At 49.1% G+C, this 25321-nt stretch overlaps 1 protein-coding gene across 1 annotated transcript in view; it reads right to left on the reverse strand.

Moving 5' to 3' along the window:
* Positions 1-25321, reverse strand: part of OBSCN (obscurin, cytoskeletal calmodulin and titin-interacting RhoGEF) — a 247856-nt gene that overhangs the window by 92102 nt on the left and 130433 nt on the right. The window contains 22 exon segments of the mRNA XM_006876128.1: positions 859-1122; positions 1224-1490; positions 2173-2439; positions 2875-3147; positions 8522-8788; positions 8963-9229; positions 9779-10051; positions 11058-11324; positions 11409-11675; positions 11752-12018; positions 12140-12409; positions 12693-12959; positions 13678-13782; positions 13902-14063; positions 14231-14384; positions 14465-14577; positions 14718-14984; positions 15159-15425; positions 16209-16478; positions 16696-16962; positions 17119-17403; positions 19999-20274. Coding sequence (XP_006876190.1) covers positions 859-1122; positions 1224-1490; positions 2173-2439; positions 2875-3147; positions 8522-8788; positions 8963-9229; positions 9779-10051; positions 11058-11324; positions 11409-11675; positions 11752-12018; positions 12140-12409; positions 12693-12959; positions 13678-13782; positions 13902-14063; positions 14231-14384; positions 14465-14577; positions 14718-14984; positions 15159-15425; positions 16209-16478; positions 16696-16962; positions 17119-17403; positions 19999-20274 — 5382 coding nt within the window.

Consider the following 25321-nt stretch of genomic DNA (forward strand, 5'->3'; position numbering starts at 1 on the left):
TCAGCGGTTCGAAACTACCAGCCGCTCCGGTGTGGTGGTGTGGTATAAAGCACTGGACTGCAAGGTCGGTAGTTCAAACTTACTAGTTACTCCCTGGGAACCATATACAAAGTTGTATGAGTTGGAACTTAACAACAAATGACATAGGAAGCATTAAGAACATAAAGAAACCAAAAATCCTCACAAATGGACTGGTAAACAACATCATAATAAATGGTAAAGAAACTGAAGTTATCAAGAATTTCATTCTACTTGGATCAATAGTCAAAGTGCATGGCAGCAGCAGTCAAGAATTCAAAAGACGTATTGCACTGGGGAAATCTATTATAAAAGGCTTCTTTAAATTATTAAAAAGAAAAGATGTCACTTTAAGTACTAAGGTGCATCTGAGTCGAGCCATATTCTTTTCAATCGCCTCATATGCATGCCAAAACTGGACAATAAAAAAGAATTGACACATTTGAATAGTAATGTTGTTGAAGAATATTGAATATACTGTAGACTTCCAGAACAAAGATGCCGAGAGTTTGGCTCACTAATTTTGAACACATCATCGGGAAAGACCAATTACTAGAAAAAGACATCATGGTTGATAGAGGATTATCATAAATGAGGGAACCCCTCTGTGAGATGGGTTGACACAATCGCTACAATGATTGTGAAGGCAACAGAGGACCTGGCAATGTTATATGTAAGGTCTGCATGAGCCAGGGTCAACTCAACATCAACTCTCAATCACAACATGGGAAGAGGCTGTCTGGAAGCAAGGAGACAATGCAATGTGAGTGTGGATGGATGGCATAAAATCGACAACTGAACGCCATGCCACTGGTATGTGTGACCACATTCAGTCCTTACCCCTCACAGTCAGTGTGGCTGAGGTCTTCTCCTGCCCACACACACATGAGTACTCCCCAGCATCCACCACAGTCAGACCACGAATCTCCAGCTCACACGTGGCCCCGTTCTGCTTCAGGCTGTATCTGCCCCCAGTGTTGAGGGTCTCAAGGCCCTTCCTCCACTCCACAGGAGCTGCCTTGCTCAACTCACACCGAAGCATAGCTGTGGCCCCTTCCGTGGCCTCCTTGCTTCTCAGTTTTCCTATGAACTGGGCAGGCAGGGCTGGGAAAAAAAGGTCAAATGGACACAGGCACACCACCTTTAGTATGGATACTGAAGGAAAGGGGCTCGTGAGATGTGAGGGCAGATGGGCAGAATGTTACCCTTCACGGTGAGTGTGGCCACAGTCATCTGGTCCCCAAAGGAGCATGAGTACTGCCCACTGTCCTTGGGCTGCAGGTCACGCACCACCAGCTCCAGCATGGCTCCCTCCTGCCGCAGGCCATACTTGCTGCCTGGCTGTAGGACCTCGTCCCTGTAGCGCCACTCCACCGGCGCCGCCACAGTGGACAGCACACAGCGCAGTGTGGCAGCACCGCCCTCCAGCATCTCCATGTCCTTCAGCCCTTCCCGGAACTGCACTGGCCGTGCTGTGGACAGGCAGGCCTCAGCTTGTAAATCTATACTGACACTCCGCTGGGCCCCTCCCATCCCAAGGGTGGACATATGGGGTGAGAAAACCGGGTGGGCAGGCAGCAGCAGGAGAAAAGGAAGGCCAGCCATGAAGACCAGAAGAGCAGAAGACATGGGGGTAGCAGAAGATGGCAGTGGGGAGGAGGACACAAGAAGCAAGAAATAGAGCAGAAAACCAGAGATAGGGAGGAGCACAGTGAACCAGGGCTGCTGAGAAGTCGGCCCTATGCTCAGATGGGTGGAAACGGAGTAGGGACCAGGTGGAGACGGAGCCGGAGGAATTAGACTCCACACTCAGAGGGGCCTCACGCTCAGAGGAGCATATATGAGGCAGAGACGGGGGATGGGGTGGGGGGTGGGGAATGAGCTGGAAACACAAAAACAGGGCAAGCACAAAAACAAGATGAGAAAGGAGCAGATGCAGGGCAAAGACAGCAGACATAGGGAGGGAACAGGATGGAGCTAAGGCAAAGATTGGTAGAGACAGGGAAGGGATGACGCCAGGTCAGAGCCCACACTCAGGTGGGTGGAGACAGGAAGACTTCCTCCTCGAGTGCCAGCCCTACCCTACATGTGCCTGAGAATCAGAGGCACTTGGAGTGTGGCCAGGCGCTGCCCCACCCTCCTGCCCAGGCTCACCTTGGACCCTGACAATGGAGTTGCTCCAGGTGCCTCCTGCCTCACACTTGTAGCGCCCACCGTCCTGCATGGTGGTGTCTGTGATGACCAACCGCGCCTGGCAGTCCTCATAACTCAGCTGGCAACGGGCTGAGGGCCGTAGGGTCTTCCCATCCTTGGTCCAGTTCACGGGGCTGTCAGGTATGGTAGTCTCACAAACAAGAGTCAGGTCATCCCCCTCAAGGACTGTGACATCAGTGAGCTCCCGGGAGAAGATGCTTGGTTTCTCTGGGGGTCAGGGAAGAGAGGCAAACTGCATGGGCATTGTGCCACCATGCCAGCCACCATGCCAGACCAGTGCCATATCTCTCCTCTGGCTATGGCCACAGAAGGGACTGGCAAGGGGACAGAATAGACCTGTGTTGTCCCTCAGTTTAGAGTGGCCACTGCATGGCTCACACCATGCTGGCCATGGACTCAGGAAGTCTGCACACCAAAGACAACAAGCCCACCCTAAAAGAGTCCAACTTGCCTAATAAATTCACATCCCAGGGATCAGAGCTTCTTGCCCTCAACATGAGCCTCAGATAGCACTTGTCATGTGACCCAGCTGCTGTCTGTGGCCTGCCCTCTTGAGTCTTTGCCCCCCAACAGGATGCTGAGCCTTGTTCTTCCCCAACAATGGTATAGGGCATGTCCTTATGCTATGAACAAATGACACACCTGTGATCTGCAATGTGGCTGAGACCCGCTGATCGCCTGCCTCGAAGTGGACAGTGCCTGAGTCCTTGAGTGTAAGCTGCCTCAGGGTCAACACATGGTAGCCCCCAGACTGGACCTCAATCTCATTGAGCTCGTTGGCATGCAGCGGGGTTTTTTCCAAGAACCAGTGGACAGGTTCATAATTGGCAGGGGAGATGCGGCAGCGGAAAGTGGCTGAGGAACCCTCCGGCACCTCCATGTCCTCCAGCTCTTCAATGATGTGCACACTTTGGCCTGGGAGGGCACAGACAGGCAGGTCAGGGGTACTAGCCTGTGTGAGTGTAGACTCAGCCACCTTCCCAGAGAAACAGCATTACCCAGACCTGAGGCCCACGCGAGGAGCTGGAGAGACTATCTGACAAGTTCATGTTGGCAAAACTCAGAAAACAAGAAAATAGTACTTGAATCACAGCTGAGTTGCTCTAAATATAATTTTAGGTCAGCCTATGGACCCCAGACTCACCACCCACCTCTCTGTTCTTGCAATACTAGGAGAGTAGGGCAACTACCCCGCTGGTCACACTTATTACTCTGCCCCCAGTGATCTGGGCTCACCAAGAGATGTTGCATGTTCTCAAGCTGTTCATGCCAATTGGGCTTGTTATTATAGCTATAAATTTAAGTTTTACATTAAAAGATGACATGACTGATGATTGATTTATCATGTGCTGTGGAGTTGATTCCAACTCATAGCAATCCTGTATAGGGTTTCCGAGGCGGTAAATCTTTAAAGGAGCAGAAAGTCTCATATTTCTCTTGCAGAAGAGCTCGCAGTTTTGAACTGCTGACCTTGAGGTTAGCAGCCCAACTCATAACCACTACACTATCAGAACTGAAATGGTAGTATGAAAAAAAGAGTTGTGGCTATGTTAAAATTTAAGCCAAATGCTTTGGAGGCTTGAAAACCTTTGCTGTTTAATTGTTGTTGTTGTTGTTGTTGTTGTTAAGAGCCATCAAGTTAGTTCCAACTCAGTGACCCTGTATAGGGTTTCCTAGGAGTGACTGGTGACTTTGAACCACCAATCTTTCAGTTTAAGCCGAACTTGCAGTCCTGTGCTTATCCTACAATGCCACACCAGGACTCCTGTTGTTTAATTAGGTATACAAAAAGATGAAAAAGAATTGATAAATAATGAGATTCTGCATTCAGATTCCCTTTGCATTCACAAATGTCTTGAAGTTACTACTCCACTTTAAAGAAACTGATGCTGGAAAATGTAGATGGTAGCAATACAAGGATAGTTTATATGAAAAATACATGGAATTTTTGTCCACAAACACATCAAGTACTGGACTGGTGAGCATTTGTAATGCTCTAAATGTTTAAAAAGGAGCTCTGGTAGCATAGTGATTACGAATTGGGTTGCAAACTGCAAGGTCAGCATTTTGAAACTACCAGCTGTTCCGTGGCAGAAAGATGAGGCTTTCTGCTCCCATAAAGATTTACAGCCTTGGAAACCCTGTTCAGGGTCGCTATGGGTCAGAACCAACTCGATGGCACTTAACAACAACAACAACAAATGTTTTAAAAAGCATATTTCATTATTTTATGCTTCATGGTTCAACTGATATTTTTTTAATTATGAATTTTAACTTAATTAAATAAGGGGGCTCTTACTGTGCTAACAAAAGTGTTTTTTCTAAATAGAAAGGTACAAGGGGGCCTTCAAAAAGTTCATGGAGAAATTCCTTATCTTCTTTTCATTCCATTTATTCACAGACTTTTTGAAGCCCCATTCGTACAATGATGGGGGGAAAGTGAGGCTTCCAAGCTGTTATCACTGCTAATTATCACTGTGGCCTCTCCAGACACTGAATGCTGTTGTTTTCTGAGTTCTGGGCAGAACGCTGAGTAACTGCTAGTTGACACCACCTGGGCACTGTCTCTGGAACTCAGCAGCCTGATACAGGCTGCAGCCAGGAGGGGGTTGTCAAAACCCTGCACTGAAGCAGCACACCTGTCACCCTGGCCAGTCAGTGACCGGCAGAAAGCTCCAGTTCCCCTATCTATAAAACGGGGTGAGAGTGACTCTCAAAGGATCCTACTGGTGTAGCAGTTAATCACTCAAACCAATCAATTGCTTTTCAAGAGAAAAGACCTGGCAATTTGCACCTGTGAAGATTGTTGTTAGTATTAGGTGAGGTCCAATCAGTTCTGACTCATAGAGGCCCTATGAAACACAGAATGAAACACTGCCCACTTCTATACCATCCTCACAGTCGTCACTATGCTTGAACCCATTGTTGCAGCTACTCTGTCAGTCCATTTCATTGAGGGTCTTCCTCTCTTTCATTGATCCTCCACTTTAGCAAGCATGATTGCCTTCTCCAAGGACTGGTCCCTCTTAATCACAGGTCCAAAGTATGTGAGACAAAGTCTCGCCATCCTCACTTCTAAGGAACATCTGGCTGTACATATTCCAAGACAGATTGGTTCATTCTTCTGAGAGTCCATGGTATATTCAATATTTTTCACTTAAACCATAATTAAAATGCACCAACTCTTTGGTCTTCTTTAGTCATCGGTCAACTATTGCATGCATATGGGACAATTAAAAATACCATAGCTTGAGTCAGGCACACCTTCATCCTAAAGGTGACAGATTAGCTTTTTAACACTTTAAACAAGTCTTTTGCACACATTTGCTCAATGTAATACATCGTTTGATCTCTTGATTACTGCTTCCACGGGTTTGATTGTAGATCCAACATGAATGAGATCCTTGACAACTTCAATCTTTTCTCTGTTTATCATGATGTTGCTTATTGGTCCCGTTGTAAGGATTTTGTTTTCTTTATGTTGAGATGTACGTCATATTTAAGGTTGGCATCTTTGATCTTCAGCAATAAGTGCTTCAAGTACTCTTAGCGTTCAACAAACAAGGTTGTGTTGTCTGTAATGAGTCTTCCTTCAATCCTAACATCTGGTTCCTCATATAGTCCAGCTTCTTGGATATTTTTTCTAGCATACAGATTGAGCAAGAGGCTATAATCTTGATTCATACCTTTCATGATTTTAACCACATAGTATCCCTTTGTTTTGCCTCTTGGTCTATGTACAGGTGCCGCATGAGCACAAGTAAGTGTTCCATAATTCCCATTATTTACAATGCTATACATAAATTGTTACAATCTGCATAATTATACACCTTCACAGACTTGATAAAACAAGTTAAGCATCTTTCTGGTATTCTCTGCTTTTAGTCAAGATCCGTCTGACGTCAGCAATGATATCCCTAATTCCAACGCCTTTTCTGAATCTAGCTTGAACTTTCGGCAGTTCTCTCTCAGTGTACAGCTCCAACATTTTTTTTTTTAATTATCTTCAACAAAATTTTACTTACATGAGATAGTAATGATGTTGTTCACTAATTTCCGCATTCTACTGGGTCACCTTTTGGTGGAATGGATATAAATATGGATCTCTACCAGTCAGTTGGCCAAGTAGCTGTCTTCCAAATTTCTTGGCATAGACAAGTGAACTCTTCCATTATTGCAGATGTTTGATGAGATATCTCAGTTGGCATTCTGTTAATTCCTGGAAGCTTGTTTTCCCCCAATGCCTTCAGTGCAGCTTAGACTTCTTTCAGTACCACTGGTTATTGATCATTTGCTACCTCCTGAAATGATCAAGCAATTCTTTTCGGTATGTCAAGTACCGTTGAGTCAATTCTGACCCATAGTGACCCTGTTGTATAGGGTTTCCGAGGAGCAGCTGGTGAGCTTGAACTGCCAACCTTGCAGTTCAAACAACTTTGCAGTCTGATGCATTAGTCCACAGTGCCACAGTATAGTGACTGTCTATTCTTCCCATTTTCTTTTGATGCTTCCTCTGGGATTCAATTTTTTGCCCATAGAATCCTTCAATATTGCAACTTGAGGTTTGAAATTTTCTTCAGTCCTTTCAGCTTGAAAAATGCCAAGTATGTTCTTCCCTTCTGATTTTCTAACTTCAGGTTATTGCATGGTTCATTACAATACTTTATCTTGTCTTCTCAATCTGCCATTTGAAATTTGCTCTTTTATCATTTCTTGTATTTGTTTAAATTATTTTACATTCATGAGCAAGTTTAAGAGTCTCTTCTGGCATCCATTTTAGTATTTTCTTTCTTTCCTGTCTTTTTAATGACCACTTGCTCTGTTCACGTATGATGTCCTTGATATCATCCCACAATTCATCTAGTCTTCATTCCATGCATCAAATCTAATCTGGAGATGATCTCTAAATTCATGTGGGATGCACTCAGTGGTTGCAACAATGGTCTCAAGTACCACAATGGTGAGGATGGTGCAGAATCACGCGATGTTTCCTTCATTGTGCATAGGGTCACTGAGTTGGGACCAACTTTACAGCACCTAACAACAACAGCAACAACAACACCTAAGATCACATTCTTCAGGTTTGGTTTCAAGTTCAGTTTGGGTTTAGGTTCAGGTTCAGGTTCAGGTTCAGATTCTGGTGTTGAAACTATCAGAACAGCCAGTACTATTATCTCTTCCTACAATTCCTCTGCTCTATTTCCTTTCTATTTCTAGAGTATAATCCTGTTTTTATGTCCCCCAAGCTTTACTCTACTTTGAGGAGGCAATTCTTCTGCAGTCATATTTTGAGTGCCTTCCACCCTGAGGGACTCATCTTCAGCATGATATCAGACAATGTTTCACTGCTATCCCTAGGGTTTCCAGGAGCCACTTTTTCAGAAGTAGATCCCCAGGTCCTACTTCCTAGATGTTTTAGCCTAAAACCATGGGTGACCCTGTTTGTATCTGAAATACAGGTGGCTTAGCTTCCGGCATCACAGCAATATGCAAACTACCACAGTATAAAAAATTGACAGACCAGTGGTGGTTATAAAGCCTAAAAACCCTACAGGACAGTTCTGCTCTGCCCCCTTAAGGTTGCTATGGTCAGAATTGAGACACACAACAGTGGTCCATGCCTGATGATGTGAAACCATCCCATGATACAAAGTGCCAAACAGGGAAAGCAAAACAGTGGGTGGCAAAAAGCCACACAATTGTCGAAAGTTATCAAATGGACCGCCAGCTCTTTGAATCCACAGCCTCCACACCCCTGGCTCTTGTACATCTGCATGTTTGGGCCAGATTGCCCCTCTAGGACAAGAGAATGTCCCCTTGCCCCTACAGTATGGTGGGGAACATCACCCAACTGTCTCCTAAAGAAAAGGAAGGGCTTTAGGGACATACAGAGCGGGCCCAGCTCTGTAGTGGATCAGCCATAGCAGCGACAGCAGCCAGTGAGCCTATGTGTCTCATATGTGCAGAGCCCATGCATGGAGTTGGCATGCACTACTGCTCTAAGCATTTACTGAGCACATGAGGGAATGAATACAGGAGGCCCAAAGGACTTGTCCCAAAAAATGAAGCCAGATGATCTACACAGAATGCCCAGCACAATTCCCTCCATTTATGAATGGGGATACTAAAGCTGAGTTGTTCAGGACCACGCACCGGCAAAGCCCTGATATCTGGGCCATCTTGGGGCTCCATGCTCTGCTTTTGAGAAAACCTGGATACCTGAGCATGCAAGTGGTACACTGGCAACTGCACATAGTGAGCCTGCAGCTCACCCAGGCCAGCGCCTCACCTTGCACTATGAGTCTGGCCTGCGACTGGGCCTGACCAATGTCACAGGTGTAGGTGTCACTGTCCGATCGCTCCAGAGCACTGATGGTGAGCTTCAAGGCCAGACCATCCTGGCTGGGCACATGTTTGCGTGAGGCGCGCAGCTCCACCAGGCCCCTGCGCCAGGTCACCGAGGTCGCAGGACGCTCCGTCTCACACTCAAACACAGCTGAACCCTTCTCTTCAGCCTGCACATCAGTCAGCTCCTTGGTGAAGCAGTTTGCTCTTTCTGGGGGAAGAGGGGACACACTCTACCATGGGTGCTGTTGGACAGAAGGAAGCCTATACCAGAGTCCCCATGCCTGGGTAGCCTCCCCCACCACACCAGCCTTGTTTCCCGCTTGAGCAAAGGAGCAAGCTCAGGACAAGGTGGACCCTGGGCCCTGCCCTGCCCTGCCATCACCTTCCACATGGAGTCTAGCCGTGCTCTTGGAGGCCTCTGTCTCGCATGCATACTCCCCCGAGTCTTTGAGTGTAGCTGCTCGGACAACCAGCAAGGCCCGAGTGCCCTCACTGCGAATGTCGTACTTCTGACTCTTGCGTATGGCCTTGCCATCCTTCAGCCAGCGCACTGAGGTGCCCGCCTGGGAGAGCTCACAGCTCAACACCACGTCTTCCCCCAGTGTCACCTGCTGGTCCTCCAGGGCTTTTGTGATGCCCACTGGTCTCTCTGGAGGGAAAGACACATATCCTGTGAGGCTGCAGTGAGCCAGCCATGTCCAGGGAGGGGCAGGACAGGTACCCAGACCATAGTGACTAAAAACAAAGACCTTGCAGCCCTAACCCTTGGAGACCTCTGCCCAGGAGCCTTGGATCCCAGAAGGCCAGAAGTGCAGACTATCCCAGTACAGTACCTGGGGAGCATAGAGCATGACACCGAGTCTTACACTCTGGGCACCTATCTAACTCTATCTTTCAGGGCATGGCCAAAGCGCTATGAGGCTGCATACAGTGGGCGTTCCTATGTGACACTGGGCCACAGATCAAATAAAAAATTCTGGCCCTTCCCCAGAATTGGAAAAATTACTTTAGAGTGGTGGCCCCCATATCCGCCACAGGTAGCCTTGGGTCCCACAATCTTGGGGGTGCTAACTAAGGTTCTGTGGGATAGATAGTTGGGAGCATCTCAATGCTCCTATATTACAAGGCCCCAAACCTGAGAAGGACCAGCTTGGGCAGCCAGTAGCCCACAGTGACCACCCCCAACCTGTGTGCCCACCTTTGACCACCAGCGAGGCCTTGGAGGTGAGGCCTCCTATAGAGAACACCACCTCTCCCGCGTCACTCAGTGCAGCAGCCTGAACAACCAGGGTGTATGTGCGACCCTGGCGCCCTGTCCGAAAGTGACCGGAGCTGCCCACTGTCTTCCCACCAACAGTCCAGATGGCCGACTCGCTGTCATTCTCATGGGACAGGACGCACTCAAAGCTGCAATTCTCACCCTCCAGCACCTCTGCTGTCTTGAGCCTTTTGGTGATGCCCACGTGCAAATCTTTGGGAGGTAAAGGGGAGAGTTGGGAGGGATAGCCGTCAGTGACCAGGCCAGCATATGGTCCCTGAGAAAGCACCGCTAAACTGGAAGAAATGCAATTGTCACAGAGCATCCCACACTCCCAAAGCAGGGCTGCTCTTGCCATGCCTACATCCCCTCAGGGATGTCTCCTGGGTTTCAGTCTGGCCATCCTGGTGGCTAGGTCTAACGAGGTAGCTGACTTTCTATCTGCTACAGAGGAAGGTGGAGAACATGGAAAAATAAGTACCATCTGTGGTCACAGGAAAGGAAAGATGAGGTCCTAAGTGACAGGCAAGTTCAGTCCTGGGACATACTTCCAACACCACCCTCTCCTTCCCTGTGTCCTCACAAACAGTATGCCCTGGGCCCATGATGACCAGGGCACTTTGGGAAGCCGAGATGCACTGAAAGTGCCAGATACCAGGTACACATGCTTAAGACAGGTGGCTATTTCCTTGTCTAGGGCCAGGCCCCAGATGGCAGACATGCTCAGAGGCGCCGCACACCCATGGGGGCCAGAAGCCAAGTCACAGGGCCGGGAGGGGTTGCTCTGCCCACTGTTGCTCAGCCTTTCAGAGACTCCATGGGAACAAGAATGGAACCTGCTTGCAGACCTCTCCCCACACCGTTCCCTGGGTACTGCGGTACCACTCCCCACCAGGAGGCCTCTCTGACTACCTACAAACTCCACTTTGCCCTGATTCTGCCCAGTCCTTCCATGCAAAGCTGCGTCCTCATCTTCTGTGGAATCCCCCTTCCCCTGCATACTCTATCAGGTAGAATCCAGCTACCTGCAACCCTTTGTTCCCTTCCTGCAGCCAATAGGTGATCCAACCTCAGCTTGCTCCCTGACTCTAAGTCCAGGCTGAATTCAGACCACATCACACCCTGACTCTCCAGGAAGCCAGATCCTCAGCCCTGTGGAGTGGTGACCCCTCAAGGTGGTGCTCCGCCCCCTTCCAGAGCCCCAGAAGTGGCTACATACCGTGCACTCTGACCCGGGATCGGGTCTCCTCAGTGCCCACGTGGCAAGTGTACAAGCCTGCGTCGTCCTGGCTCAGGACATGCACCACGAGCCCCCGTGTGGCTCCTGTGTGCAGGAAATCATACTTGTCCCCAGGGCCCAGCTCCACACCATCCTTGCGCCACACCACACGGGCTTTGGGATCTGAAACCTCGCACTGCAGGGCCAGTGTGCCCCGCTCCTCTGCTGACACATCATCCAGTGCTTTCAGGAAGACCACAGGCTTTGCTAGGGGGTGGGGTGGGGATAGGGAATGAGGTGAGCAGGCTGCCTGAGCACCTCGTCCCCCAGGTCCCCAGGGCCAACACTCACCTCTGACCTGCAGGCGGGCGGAGGCAGTGACTTTGGCAGAGGTGAGGCGCACAGTGCCTGAGTCTTCCTGACGAACACGCTTCAGCATCAGTGTGTGACGGCAGCCCTCGTGGGAGATCTCGTGAAAGCTGTCATTGTACAGGGGTGTCCCGTTGAGTGACCATTCCACCTCCTCTTCTTCATGAGACAGCTCACATGAAAAACAGGCGCAGCCCTCCTCTGTGGCCTCCAAGTCCTTCGGGGGCTGCGTCACCTTCACTTCCCGAGCTGCAGAAACAGAGACCTTTCAGAGCCTGCCCATTGCCCATGACACCAGCTACTGCCCCCCATCCCCTTGCCATACCCTCTACAGTGACCAATGCGCTGGTCTGAGCACTGCCTGCCTGGCACCGGTAGACACCACCATCAGCAGATGTAAGTCGCGAGATACGTAGTTCTGCCATGTGGCCTTCCAGAGTCATCCTGAATTTGTCGGAGGGTGTGAGAGGCGTGTCATCCTTGTACCATTGCACAGCCTTGGGGGGTGGCCGGAAGTCACAAGACAGTATCACGGACTGCAGTTCCCGCCCAGCCTTGGGCTCCAGCGGCCGTGTCAGCACCATAGGGATATCTGAGGGGGGGAGCACAACGCTGGGAGGGAGGGTGCCAACAGACAGCCCACTCCCAGCAGTGGCAGTGGTCACTTGAGAGGACAAGGCCCCACCCAGGAAGCCCATTGGGTGAGCAGTCACCTGAGACGACGAGGTGGGCGGAGGAACGGGCCTTGCCGATGGTGAAGTGCACAGGCCCCGTCATAGTGGAGCAGGTGCGCCGCAGCACCAGGCGGTGCACGGTGCCTTCCTGTTCCAGTCCCACATCTGCCCCTGCCTGCAATGGTGTCTTGCCCAGGAGCCACTTGGGCGGCCGCACGGAGGGGATGGAGGTCTCACACTCAAACCAGGCGGGGGCGGGCTCCATCACAGTCACATCCTGCAGGCCCCTCACGATGGTGATGGATTGCTCTGTGGAACAGGGTTCAGTCATAGTCTGGCCCTACAGGGGTCACCCCACCATCTCCTCTGGGACTTCACAACCAAGGAAGCTGTCTCTGTCCTGGGAGCAAACCACACACACACCAAGCCAGCCACCCACAGAGTAGCCCACCGGCTCATTCTGGAGCAACCACCCCAAAATACAAACACCTCCTTGGTGGCCACCAAGACACACATCACCCCTCTGCAGATGCAGGCAGTAACACAAGAAGCAATCACCGCAGTCTAGCTCCTACCCAAGCCAGCCCCACACCTTCCACGAAGAACTGGGCAGTGGTCTTGACATCACCAGCATCACACGTGTAGGTATCCTCATCTTCGGGCTGGACACTGGCGATGATCAGCTTTCGGTACAGCCCATCACTGACCATCTCATACCTGGGCCCGGGATGCAGCTCTACGCCACCCTTGAACCAGCGCACCTGGGCACTAGCCCGTGACACCTGGCACTCCAGCACACCCCGGCGCCGTTCCATGGCGATCTTGTCCCGAAGCGGGCGTACAATAGTAACAGGGAATTCTGCAGCAAGGCCAAGTAGATCAGGGCTGGTGATCCACCCTGACATGGGCCAGCCAAGGGCTGATCCCTGCCTCGAGTTCTTACCCACTTTTTGTTTAAACCTGCCCACCCCACCCTGCATCAGTGCAGCTTCCCTCCTGATTGTTATCAGGGACTCTAGGAGAGTGACCCACTCAAGTCCCTCCAGACTAAAGAAGAAGGACAACCTCCCACCCACAGGGTGGTCTTCCTGCTGCTGACGCCCTCCCCCTGAGGCTCTGCACATGCACACCAACCCACAATGTATGCACATAGGTCATGTACACACACATACACCATGCACACAGAAAGAGACACACATGTACTCACACACACCATTGGCTCCATGAGAGTCTGCACATACATGTGTTCACAAGTGCACACCAAGCATATGTCATACACACAGATACTCACATATAGACAAACACATACACATGAAGACACACAGGCACACTTGTGCACTCACAAGCATGGTTGTACACACAGAGACACACAAGCACATGCACACAGAGACACATGCACACACCATCATGGACATACACCATTCGGCCACACGAGGGCCTGAACACACATTTGTTCAACACAATCATGTGTGCACACACACTTTACACACCCACCATGCAGGCACATGAAGACAACATGCATGTGTGTGTGTGCACACATGCTATCCAACCAACACCCTTTTTCAACTGCCCCTCACCTTTCACCCGGAGCTGTGCTCGCGACTCTGCACTTTCAGCCACAAATCTGATCTCCCCTGCATCTTCTGCCAGGACTCTCCGATAGATCAGAGTGTACGTCCTTCCTGGGCATGAAGAGCACACAGTACTGAAGAGGGGACACAGGTGAGAGCACAGCGGGGACAGCCTCTCCCTGTGGACTAGGTGAGGAAGGGGCAAGGAGACAAGGGTCCAGGCAGCATACCTTCCTGTCGGATGCGAACATTATCACTGGGCCGCAGCTTACTGCCCTCCCGGAACCACTGACCGGGCACTTCTTCATGGGAGACCTCACAGGAGAAGGTGGCGCCCTCCTTCTCCATCACCTCCACATCCTCCAGGGGCTTCACAATCTGGATGTCACGACCTGGGGCAGCAGGCAAGGCCCTGACACACTCAGACACAGGGCTCGTTCCCTAGTCCCCTGCACCCAGCTGGTTGAGGGCTACTGGCAGAGCGGGAACAGCACTCACTCACCCTCGTCCAGTCCTGCCTCTCACCCCAGCACCACCCTTACCTTGCATCCACCCTCACCTTGCACCTTGAGGGAGGCAGAGGTCTGGGCGTCACGGGCATCGCACATGTAGACACCCTGGTCCCCGAGCTCACATCGGTAAATGATGAGACTCCTACAGGCTCCCTGGGCTGAGATGCCCACACTCTTGTCCACCCTCAGCTCCATATCATCCTGTGGAGGGACAGATCGGATCAGGCGCCCAAGTTGGGCTACCATGTAGGGTGCAGAGTCCTGGGGTGGGCAACAGGTACCTTCAGCCAGCGCACATCAACATTGGGGCGTGACAGCTCACACTCAAAGGTCACCTTCTCCTTCTCAATGGCTACCACGTCCTGCAGTGGGCGGCTGAACTTCACAGGAAGCTCTGGGGAGGCAGGAGGGTCAGGCCTTAGCTGGACCTAGTTGCTAAGCAGGCTCCAAGAAGGAACTCCAAAATGGGGAACACAGGCCCCATTACCAGTGACCCCCTACCCCTCACACATGGGAGATTCCAGGGTCACGCACCAGTGACTAGGAGCCTTGCAGATGTGTGCACACCCTCAGCCTTGAAGGCGATAAGGCCGCTGTCCTCCAGTCGAAGCTCAGAGAGCGTAAGCGTATGGGTGGGGCCATTCACAGTCAGGTTGCAAGAGGGCCCGGGCTGGAGCCGAAGCCCATCACGTGTCCAGTTGCCCTGCACATCTGCATGAGACAGCTCCACCTTCATGACAGCCCTGCTCTGCTCTCGAGCCTCCACCATCTGCAGGCCGCGCACGAGCCGGACCTGGCGCACTGGGGGGACAGTGCATATGGGGTTGGAGTAAGCCACTGTACACTCAAATCAGTGCAGATATGGAGATAAAAAACCAAGAGGCCTGTTTCTGAGGTCCACCTCCCCAAGGACCATGTGCAGGACCAGGCTGGCCCAGGCTGGCCCTGCCCCTCCACCTGCCCTGCCACACTCACTCTCCACATTGAGCTTAGCCTGTGTCTTGTCATCAGGTGTCTCACAGCCGAAGAAGCCTCTGTCAGAGAAGCTGACGTTGTGCAGAACCAGGCGGTGGTGTACGCCTTCAGCGTGGATCTGCACATTCTCACTAGGCACTACGGTAGCTGCATTCCGAGTCCAGTTGACAGCCGGCCATGGCCGGGACAGCTCCACCTCCATTGTTACCGAGCCCCGTTCCTCTACCGTCTGTGACTCCAGCTTCTTTTTGAACAGCACTGGGGCTTCTGGGGTGGTGGGGAGTCAGGGAAGATGATATGAGGGGAAGAGTCATCACAGCCATCCCCTGCTTGGGAAAGCTAGGGCACAGTGGGTCAGCTCAGGCCCCTCTCCAGCTGCCCACAGTCCTACTCCAAGTTGTGTGTGGCTGAGAACTCCAGCCCTGGCCCTGGTCACATCAGGCCACAGCCATGCACATGAACTTTTCATATGAGGAAGCAGGTTCCTCTCTACTGCATGCTGCCCTGCTCTGAACAGCTGTTCCTTCCCTTGATGCCTGCATGCCATCATACACACAGATCCTCAGGCCCACCCAGACATGCTGTACCCCAACCTGTATGTTAACAAGGTCCTAGGGACTCACAGGCCTCCCTCCTGTGCACATCACTCTCTTACTCAGAGCCTACCATGGAGTACTCCCCTGCAATCCTATAGTGAACCCTGCGCCCCCATCTGGGGTCAGCCTATGTGCCTCATTTCTGCTCTTCCTCCACACCTCTGCTCTCAGCCAGACCCAGCCTTTCCTGCTTCCTGCACATTGAGCTCATTCCTGCCTCTGGGCCAAACCACCTGAACCTCATCATCCATCTACTCAATGAGGAAACCTCTTTGGACTGCTCAGACTCCACAGATGCCTCCTCCAGGTGGACAGACAGGATTTACCTTCTCCCCTGGGCCTCTCAGGCCTACCCTGAACATGCTCCTCCCTCTAGGCCAACAATTCCATGTGTCTCCCCTAAGGCCAGTCAGGCAGCCTGGACACAGGTCTGAGCTCTGTGGCCACCTCTCACCTCGAACCCTGAGGGTTGCCACCGAGGTCACGCTCTCAGCCTCTGCAGTGATCTGGCCTGCATCCTCCAGGGCCAGGCCAGTGATGGTCAGGCTGTGACTGGCGCCGCTCTCTGATATCAGAAACTTCTCACTGGCCTGTAGCAGGATGCCATCCCGGTACCAGGTGACTGTAGCATCGCTGGGGGACACTACACACTGGAAGGTGGCCTCCTGACCCTCCTCTGTGACCACTCCGCTCAGTCCAGATGTGAACTTCACCATACGAGGAACTGCAGAGAGGTGCTCAGCTTGAGGAGTGGGGCAGGACAGGTAAGGAGGATAGCAGGGAGAAAAGTGGAGGAGCAGAGCAGGGGAGGGTTGGAAGGGAAGGGGTGAAGAGGGATGGGCAGAGCAGCCAGCAGGCAGCGGCCCAAAGGTTAGCACCCCTACAAATGGCCTGCCCAGAAGTGTTAGGAGGAACAGCGTGGTGGGGGTTGCTGCACATACCATGGACGGAGAGTCTGGCACTGGTGCTGTCATTTCGGCTTTCGCACACGTACTCGCCTGCATCTTCTTCCCTCAGACCCGTGATGGTGAGGGAGCGCAGCGGCCCCATGGCCTCCATCTGGAAGCGCTTGCCAGCCCGCAGCTGAGTACTGCCACAGCGCCATACCACCTCAGCCTGCTCAGGGCTCAGCTCACAGACCAGCACGACCTTGCCTCCCAGTTTGCCGCTCACTGGCTCAAGGGCCCGAGTGAATCGGGTGCCCACCTCTGTATGGGCAAGACAGACATCAGCTGGAGGCCGCACACAAGGCCAACTAAAGGTGCAACGTCCCGGAGGAGTCAGAGCCTGAGAGGTCCCACAGGGTTTGGGCTGGGTCTGGGTGGTGGAGCAAGCTGGGGCTGACCACACTCCACATGGCTCACCTTCCACTTGGACTGGGAAGTCCTGCCGCCGGTCTCCTACACGGCAGCTGTATATGGCGCTGTCCAGGGTCTGGGCACCATGTACCGTTAGGGTGTGGGTGTCCCCCAGGCTGACCGTCTCCTGACGCTTGCTACGGCGAATCTCCACACCGTCTTTGAACCACGTCACAGCAGCCACAGATGGTGCAGCCAACACCGCTGTCAGGATGATGTCCTCATGTTCCTTGACCATCAGAGGCTCCCTGCGTCCAGGCTTCTCCAGGGCTCCGGGCTCAGGCTCAGGCTCTGGGGGGGGGGGGGGGGGGGGGGGGGGGGGGGGGGGGGGGGGGGGGGGGGGGGGGGGGGGGGGGGGGGGGGGGGGGGGGGGGGGGGAGTCATCATGAGAGTCCCACAACTGGACCATCACCACCAAGGACCAGTCCAGCAGGAAAGCCTGCCTGTGACATCCTGCATTGCTCTGCAGGACCTACCCAATGCCAGCTTGTTGCTTCCTGTTTGCTGAGTGACCTCTGGAGAAAAATAATTGGGGAAGGGATAGAGAGGTCATAACATGACTGCTCACAACAGTGCTGTCCACTCTAATCAAGGCCAACACAGGCAGTGGGTGAGAAGGGGCCACTGTGGATGCTCAGCCAGGGAGTTCTGCCTTTGGGAGCTGCCTCACAGGCAGATACAACAGCAACAGTGCAGAGAGACCCACCCCACCTGTGAGTCAGGCCCACAGTGCAGGAGGGCTAAAGGGAACAAGGTGAGGTTTGGGAAGCACCAGGCCCAACGGAGCAAGGCTGAGAAGTATGTGTGGCTGTGAGGACCTCCTCAGCCCTAGGTGAGGGAAGAGAGCACCAGAAGCAGCCGAGCCAGGCCATATCTGAAAGAAGGGAGGGTACACTCAGAGAGACCTCAAGGGCCACAGAAAGAATACAGTGCCTGCCAATGAGGGACCAGGATGACAGTGGTTGGCTCTGTGTGGGTGCCCATGACAGGAGATGAAACAGATACTCTTGTCCATTTAATGGGGCCCCTCCTTTTTTCATTCATTATTCTCATCAGTTAAATAATGACAATCCAGGAGGTTGTCTCTATGTGAGGACAGTCCCCAAGTCCCACAGGTATAAAAGAAGTGACTGGGTAGAGAATGAGGCCTATGCAGGAAAGTGGCCAGGAGTTGGATGAAGCAAGGAGCAGGCAGGGGCAGATCAACCTGGTCCAGGCACCTAGAAGGCTAGTCTCAGGGAAAGCTCAACTGACAAGCCCCTCAAAGCCAGAGACAGACCTCAGGCTCACTGAGAGCAACTTGTCACCTCCAACTGGGGCTCTACCATGGAACCAACAAAAACACAAACTAACCCCACTCTCAAGTTGATTCTGCGTCATAGCTACCCTATACAGGGTTTCTGAGGGTCTGAGCCACTGACATAGTGGTCAGCAGCCCAATGCCTAACTAAAAGAACCATTTGTTTTTCTTGTTATAGGGTTTCCAAGGAGTGGCTAGTGAGTGGCTAGTGCTAATCACCGACCTTGTGATTAGCAGTCCAGTGCTGACCCTATTGCACCACATCAGGATTGCAACTAGTGGTCCTTAAAAAAGGAAAGACCCAAAGCTGAGTGTGGCTAAGTTTCCACAGAACTCAGGCCTTAACAGTTGACCAATATATACGGAAGTCTCAGTGACAAGCCTTCCTGCTGGGGAAGAGGGGTTGGAATGGAGAAGGTGGGAAAACTGGCAGATGATACAGCAAAGTCTTAAGCAGGACTGTACCTAAGCAGTCTCAGGACCTCAAGGACCTCTGGAAGTGGACAGAACCCTGGTTAGGTACCACCAGCATAGATTCAGAGATGGAGCAGGATAAGTTCTGATGAGAAACTTCTCCTCACCTACCTCACCAATTTGATCCAGAGGAAGACTGATGCCAAGCTATCAGGATATCCAAGGAATGTTGGGTCTACAGATGCTAAAAGGAAACAGCTACCTTTCTCCAGAGCTGACAAACAGAAAGTCTTTCCCTAGAGCCAGCACTCTGAATTTGGATTTCTAGCTTCCTAAACTTGGAGTTCTAGTGTGGCCCTGTGGGTTAATGTGCCAGACTGCAAAGCCGTTTGAACTACAAGGTCGGCGGTTCAAGCTCACCAGCTGCTCCTCGGAAACCCTATATAGGGTCACTATAGGTCAGAACTGACTCGACAACGGCACTTAACCACAAACTGTGAAAGTGTTTCTCTGCTATTCATATAAGGTTTTCAGAGCTAAATATAAGGAAGTAATTCGTCACTCCTTCCTTGTCCGTCTTCATCTGGAAACTCATCTGAAACCTGTCCACCACGGGTGACTCTGTTGGCATTTTAAGATTCCAGTGGCATAGCTTCCAGAATCACAGCAAATTACAAGCCACCACAGCATGACAAACTGACAGATGAGTGGTGGATCTGTGTTGGAAGAAGTGCAGCCAGAGTGCTCCTTAGAGGCCAAGATGGCCAAACTTCATCTCTCATATTTCGGACATATTGTCAGGAGGGACCAGTCACTGGAAAAGGATATCATGTTTTGTAAGATGGAGGGTCAGAGAAAAAGAGGAAGACCCCCAGTGAGGTGGACTGGCAAAGTGGCAGCAATTGTGAAGTTGGCCCAGGACCAGGCAGTGTTTCATTCTGTTGTGCATAAGGTTGCTATGAGTTGGTACCAACTCAATGGCACCTAACAACAACAAACTGTGAAAGTACAAGAAAAAGATATGTCTTTCTGCTTCCACAAACATTTACAGCCTTGGAAACCCTATATAGGGTTGCTGCGAGTCAGAACCAACTTGACAGCACTTAACAACTATAACTACAACCCCATGAATCTGCCATGTCTTCTGCCTCTTACCCAACCCAGGCACCCACCTGTGACATCCAGGCGGAAGGAGACCTTCTGGCCCCCGGCCTCACAGCTGTACTCCCCAGCATCTGCTTTGCCCGCCTGCTGCACAACCAGTCGCCGTCCACACCCTGTGGCCTCCATTCGAATCCTTGAGCTTGAGCTCAGCTTCCTCCCATCCTTGTACCAGGTCACCTCTGTCTGGGTCTGGGCCACCTCGCAGCTCAGCATGGCACTGGTCCCTGCCTCAGCCCGCACCTCATTCTGTACGGGTTGCTCCTTGGCAAACACCACCGTGGGTTCTGGCGATAGGAACATGAGGTCAGAGAAACCATCAAAGTTAGGAAGACAGCACTAGGCACACAAGGCCTGGACAGGAGCCAGAAGATCCAGGAGCTACTCCAGGCTCTTCCTCTAACTCTGGGACCTGGAGGAGCCCAAGGCCTCAGTGCATTAATATCTCTGGTGGCACTTAACAACATCAACAAGAACAACAACCACTGGTGTGGCAATGTAGGATATGTACTGGACCACAAGGTCAGTTTGAACCACAGGATCAGCAGTCAGACTCACCAGCCACTCCTCAGAAACCCTATATAGGGTTGCTATGAGTCAGAACCAACTCGACGGCCCTTAACAACAGACCACTCATGGCACGAGGGTTGTTTTCTGGTGGGACCTTTTGTGAGATTGCTTCTGTGCACATATTGCTCTAGGAGAGGACTGTGGGGTCAGAATGCCTGTACACCTTCAACCTACCAGAGAGCATGAGAGGCTTTTCCAAAATGCTGTGCCAAGAACATTCCCACCAGCAGTGCTGGGGAGTTCCTGGTGCTCCACTACCTACGCTTAGTACATCTGTACTCTTGCCATCTGCTTGGTGTGTGGCTCTACCTCCCCGTGGCTTTCATGTGCATTGGCCTGATGACCATTACATAGAAGCTCCTTTTCAAAGTTTATTGTCCATTTCTGTGTTATAGCCTGCAGTGTCACTGCCCAAGTGTTTACCCAATTTTCTGTGTCATAGTCATTTTTAGGAGTTCTTTATATTATTTAAATGCTCTTCTCAATTATGTGTATCATGAATATCTTCCATCATCTGTGTAGCTAGCTTGTCTTCTGATAAACTAAAGTTCTAATGTAGTGAAGTATCTGAATCTTATCTTTTAGAGTTAATGCATTAGTCTCTATTTAAGAAATTCTTCCTTACCTTAAAGTCATTAAATAAACTATGCTACCACTTAAAAAAAAAGAGCTCTGGTAGCATAGTGGTTACGAATAAGGCTGCTAATCTCAAGGTCGGCAGTTCGAAACTACCAACCATTCCACGGGAGAAAGATGAGGCTTTCTGCTCCCATAAAGATTTACAGCCTCGGAAACCCTGTTCAGGGTCACTTTGAGTGGAACCAACTCCATGGTAACCACAACAACAACCACTTCAAAGGTTTATGGCTTTGCCTTACACCATTAATCTACCTGAAGTTGTTTCTTAGTGTGCTTTGAGATAGAGGTCCAATGGATTTAAGGGGACTTGGCTCCAGACTTACAGAACTCACAAAATCACCAGACCAGCATTAGTCTAGCAGAAACCCTCATCGGTTGCCATCATGCCCCCAGCTGCCCTTTGGTCCTAACAGACACTGAAACTAGCTCCATTAAGGGCCTCTACAAATTAAGTCTGGATGGAGTGCCATGAATATAACACCTCGACCTACAGGAACTCCATCTAGAGCCTAGAATTCCTCTGTCGTATCTCTTCTGCATCCACTTTGTGAGCTCCTTAGCTGGCAAGAGTACCCCCAAGTTGGCAGAGCCAATCGCTGCACTCCTTTTTTGTTTTATTTTATTCTTTCCTTGTTTTTGTTTATTCTTTCTTCTCCTTCCCCATTTCTTTCCATATCCTTGAATTTCTTTCCTTTCTAGCTCCCTTTTTTCTTCTATTTCCCTTCTTTTTCTTTCTTTTTGATCATTCTCTACAACTCTTTACTCTCTTTCTCTTTTCATCTTTCCTTTCCCTGGTTTTTCTAAGTTGTTTTTGTTTTTGTTTTTTAATTTTCCTTTTATTTTATTCACTTATTTTTCTCTTAGAGAGCTCCATTTTCTTTTCTGTTTTTAGTTATTCTTTTTTCTGGTTGACACTTGTTTTAATTTCTTTCTTATCTTTTATTATTTTCTTATTTCATTGTTTATTATGCTTTGTTTTATTGTGTGTGTGTAGTGGGAGAGAGTTCGCCTCTTTCCCACTCCACAAAAGACAACAACTCTACCCATAACAGCCCAGCTGCAACCATACCATCTTCAACTCCACCCACTGGGCAAGAGCCAATACCAGCTCCTATATGACCTGATCAACAATAAAGTAGCAGCAAACCCACCTTACAGTGAGGTGCAGGAACAGCAAACAGAGAATGGTGTACATGCATCCATTTTCTAGCTACATGTATAGGAGACAGTTGCTGAGAGGCTAAGAACACATTAACAAACAATCATTACGTAAACAGAAATTACTGTCCTGGAGAAAACAGACAATTTCAGCTTGCACAAAGAAACAAGAATAACTAAATAAAAATAATAAAATACAACTAAATAACTAAAAACTAGAGAATAACCAAGATGCAGAGCCTGAAAACTTTTCTGAGGAAGAAAAGATAATAGAACTAGCTAAAGAAGAATTCAAAAGAATGATATTTAGGTACCTTCAAAGGATTGACAGAAAGATCGAGGAAAGCAAGGAGAACACAGAAAAAAAACTTTAGAACTCAGGAAAACACTACATGAAGAAGAAGAAAAAAAAACACAGATAAAATAAATGCAAAATTTAAAACAATCTGAAGCCTGCAATTAGAAATCCAGCAGATTAGTACAAAGACCTCAGAGATGGACACTATATTGAAAGGACAAAGGAATTGATTTGAAGCAATGGAAGGCCATTTTAGTGAACTTGAAGATAAATCTCTCAATGCTAATGTGCTAGAAGAACAATCAGAAAAAATAATGAAAAACTCCAAAGAAAGACTAAGAGTTATGTGGGACACCATGAAGAGGAATAACTTACAAGTGATTGGAATTCTGGAACAGAAAGAAACAATAAAAAGCACAGAGAAAAATTTTGGAGAATTGTTGGAAGAAAACAACCCTAACATTATGCAAGATGAGAAGATAAGCATACAAGACGCTGAATAAACCCCAAACAGAATAGATCCCAAAAGAAAATCACCAAGACATACAACCAAACTTTCCAAAACCAAAGACAAGGAAAGAATCCTGAGGGTAGCTCAGGAAAAATGAAAAGTTACCTACAAAGGAGAACCAGTAAGACTAAGCTCTGATCTCTCAGCAGAAGCCATGCAGGCAAGAAGGCAATGGGATGACATATACAAAACTCTGAAAGAAAAAAACTGCAGCCAAGCATCAAATATCTAGCAATGTTGTCCTTCGAATACAATGGCAAAATTAGGACATTTCCAGATAAATAGAAAAGAAAGAATTTACAATAACCAAACCAACTTTACAAATAATACTAAAGGATGCTCTTTGGAATGAGAAATAACAACAGCACAACAAGCTGAGATTTCTATGCATGACAGCACCACCCAGAACTCAATCCAGATATGGAAGTATTAAAAGTAAAAGGAATTCACAAGACTGAAAATAGGGAAACACAGAGATCAATTTATAATGAAGTCAGCTACAAATCAAAAAGAGAGAAAACTATAGATACAGAACTTACAAATGGCGAGGAAGTCAAATAGGTTTTAAGATAAAACAGACATTTTTATATGGGGGGGGGGGATCAACAAATTACAAGGTAACCTAAAAGAAAATTAATGCACTTTCACATCAAAAAAGAGGGAAGTCAGAATGATTTAGTAAGCATTAACATAACAGAAATGAAAATTAAAAGAAAACCCAAAAACAAAATGAACTCAGCAGAGAAAACTATGTTGAAGAAACCAGCAACACCACAAAAACACACACAGCAATCAATTCATACCCATCTATAATTACACTGCATGTAAATGGATTAAATTCGCCATTCAAGAAATAGAAAGTAGCAGAATGGATTAAGAAACAGGATCTTCCAGTCTGCTGTTTACAAGAGCTACATCTTACACACAAAGACAGAAATAAACTAAAAATCAATTGATGGAAAATAGATGAAGCTAATGGCAATCAAAAGTGAGCAGATGTGGCAATTTTCATCTTTGATAAAATAGAGACTTCAAAGCAAAAACCAGCATAAGAGACAAAGGACACTATATCATGATTAAAAGGCCAATTGTACAAGAGTACATTTGTTGTTGTTAGGTGCCGACTCATAGCGACCCTATGCACAGCAGAACGAAACAATCCTGGGCCAACCTCACTACTGTTGCCACGCTTGAGTTCATCGATGCTGCCACTTGGCCAGTCCATCTCATTGGGGGTCTTCCTCTTTTTCTCTGACCCTCTACCTTAGCAAACATGATATCCTTAATATCTGTATCCCCAATGAACAAGCTTCAAGACACACAAATCAAACTCTAATAGAACTGAAGAAATAGACAACTCTATAATAATACTGTTGTTGGTGTTAAGTGCCATTGAGTCAATTCTGACTCATAGTGACCCTGTCCAAGGTTCCTGAGGAGCAGCTGGTGAGTTTGAACCACCAACTTTGTGGTTTGCAGTCCAGTGCTTATCCTACACTGCCACATCAGCAAATTTTAATACACCATTTTTAATACAGAACAAAGCAACTAGAAACAAACTCAGCAGAGATAGAGGTCCAGTTTAATTTTTCCTACAAGTTTAAATTGTTCAAGCACCATTTATGAAAAGATCATCCTTTCCACTCTTCGCACAGGTGCCCCAGTATTGAAAAGTGGGAGTGGGCCAGAGGTCAATTATGCACTGGTCTGTCTCTGAGCTCACCAGTCTGTACCATTAGTAGGTGAACAGACAATCTATCCTTACACTGAAACCCTGCAGTCTTGATTCCTGTAGTTTTCATACGTCTTGGTATCTGGCAAAGCAAATGCCCTCACTTTGTTCTTCTTCAAGAGTGACATGGCTGTATTTTATAATCAGCCTATCAATTTTCACACTCCCTTCTGGGAAAAAAAGAAAATCTGTTTGGATTTTTATTGAACATCTATCAAGTCTTCCAGAGATACTACTCCAGTTCCTTAGATAGTCTGTGGCCAAACATGCTTAATAATTTCCCCCAGAGAAGCCTTTAACATCTTTTATTTCAAATTAGATTTCAAATTAGACACCTGATGCTTTTGATGCTGTTATTGCTGTTAAGTGACATTGAGTCAGTTCTGACTCATAGTGACAATATATAGAGTTTCCAAGGAGTAGCTG

The sequence above is a fragment of the Chrysochloris asiatica genome, unplaced genomic scaffold (assembly GCF_000296735.1).
Source record: "Chrysochloris asiatica unplaced genomic scaffold, ChrAsi1.0 scaffold00354, whole genome shotgun sequence".
Classification (NCBI taxonomy): Eukaryota; Metazoa; Chordata; class Mammalia; order Afrosoricida; family Chrysochloridae; genus Chrysochloris; species Chrysochloris asiatica.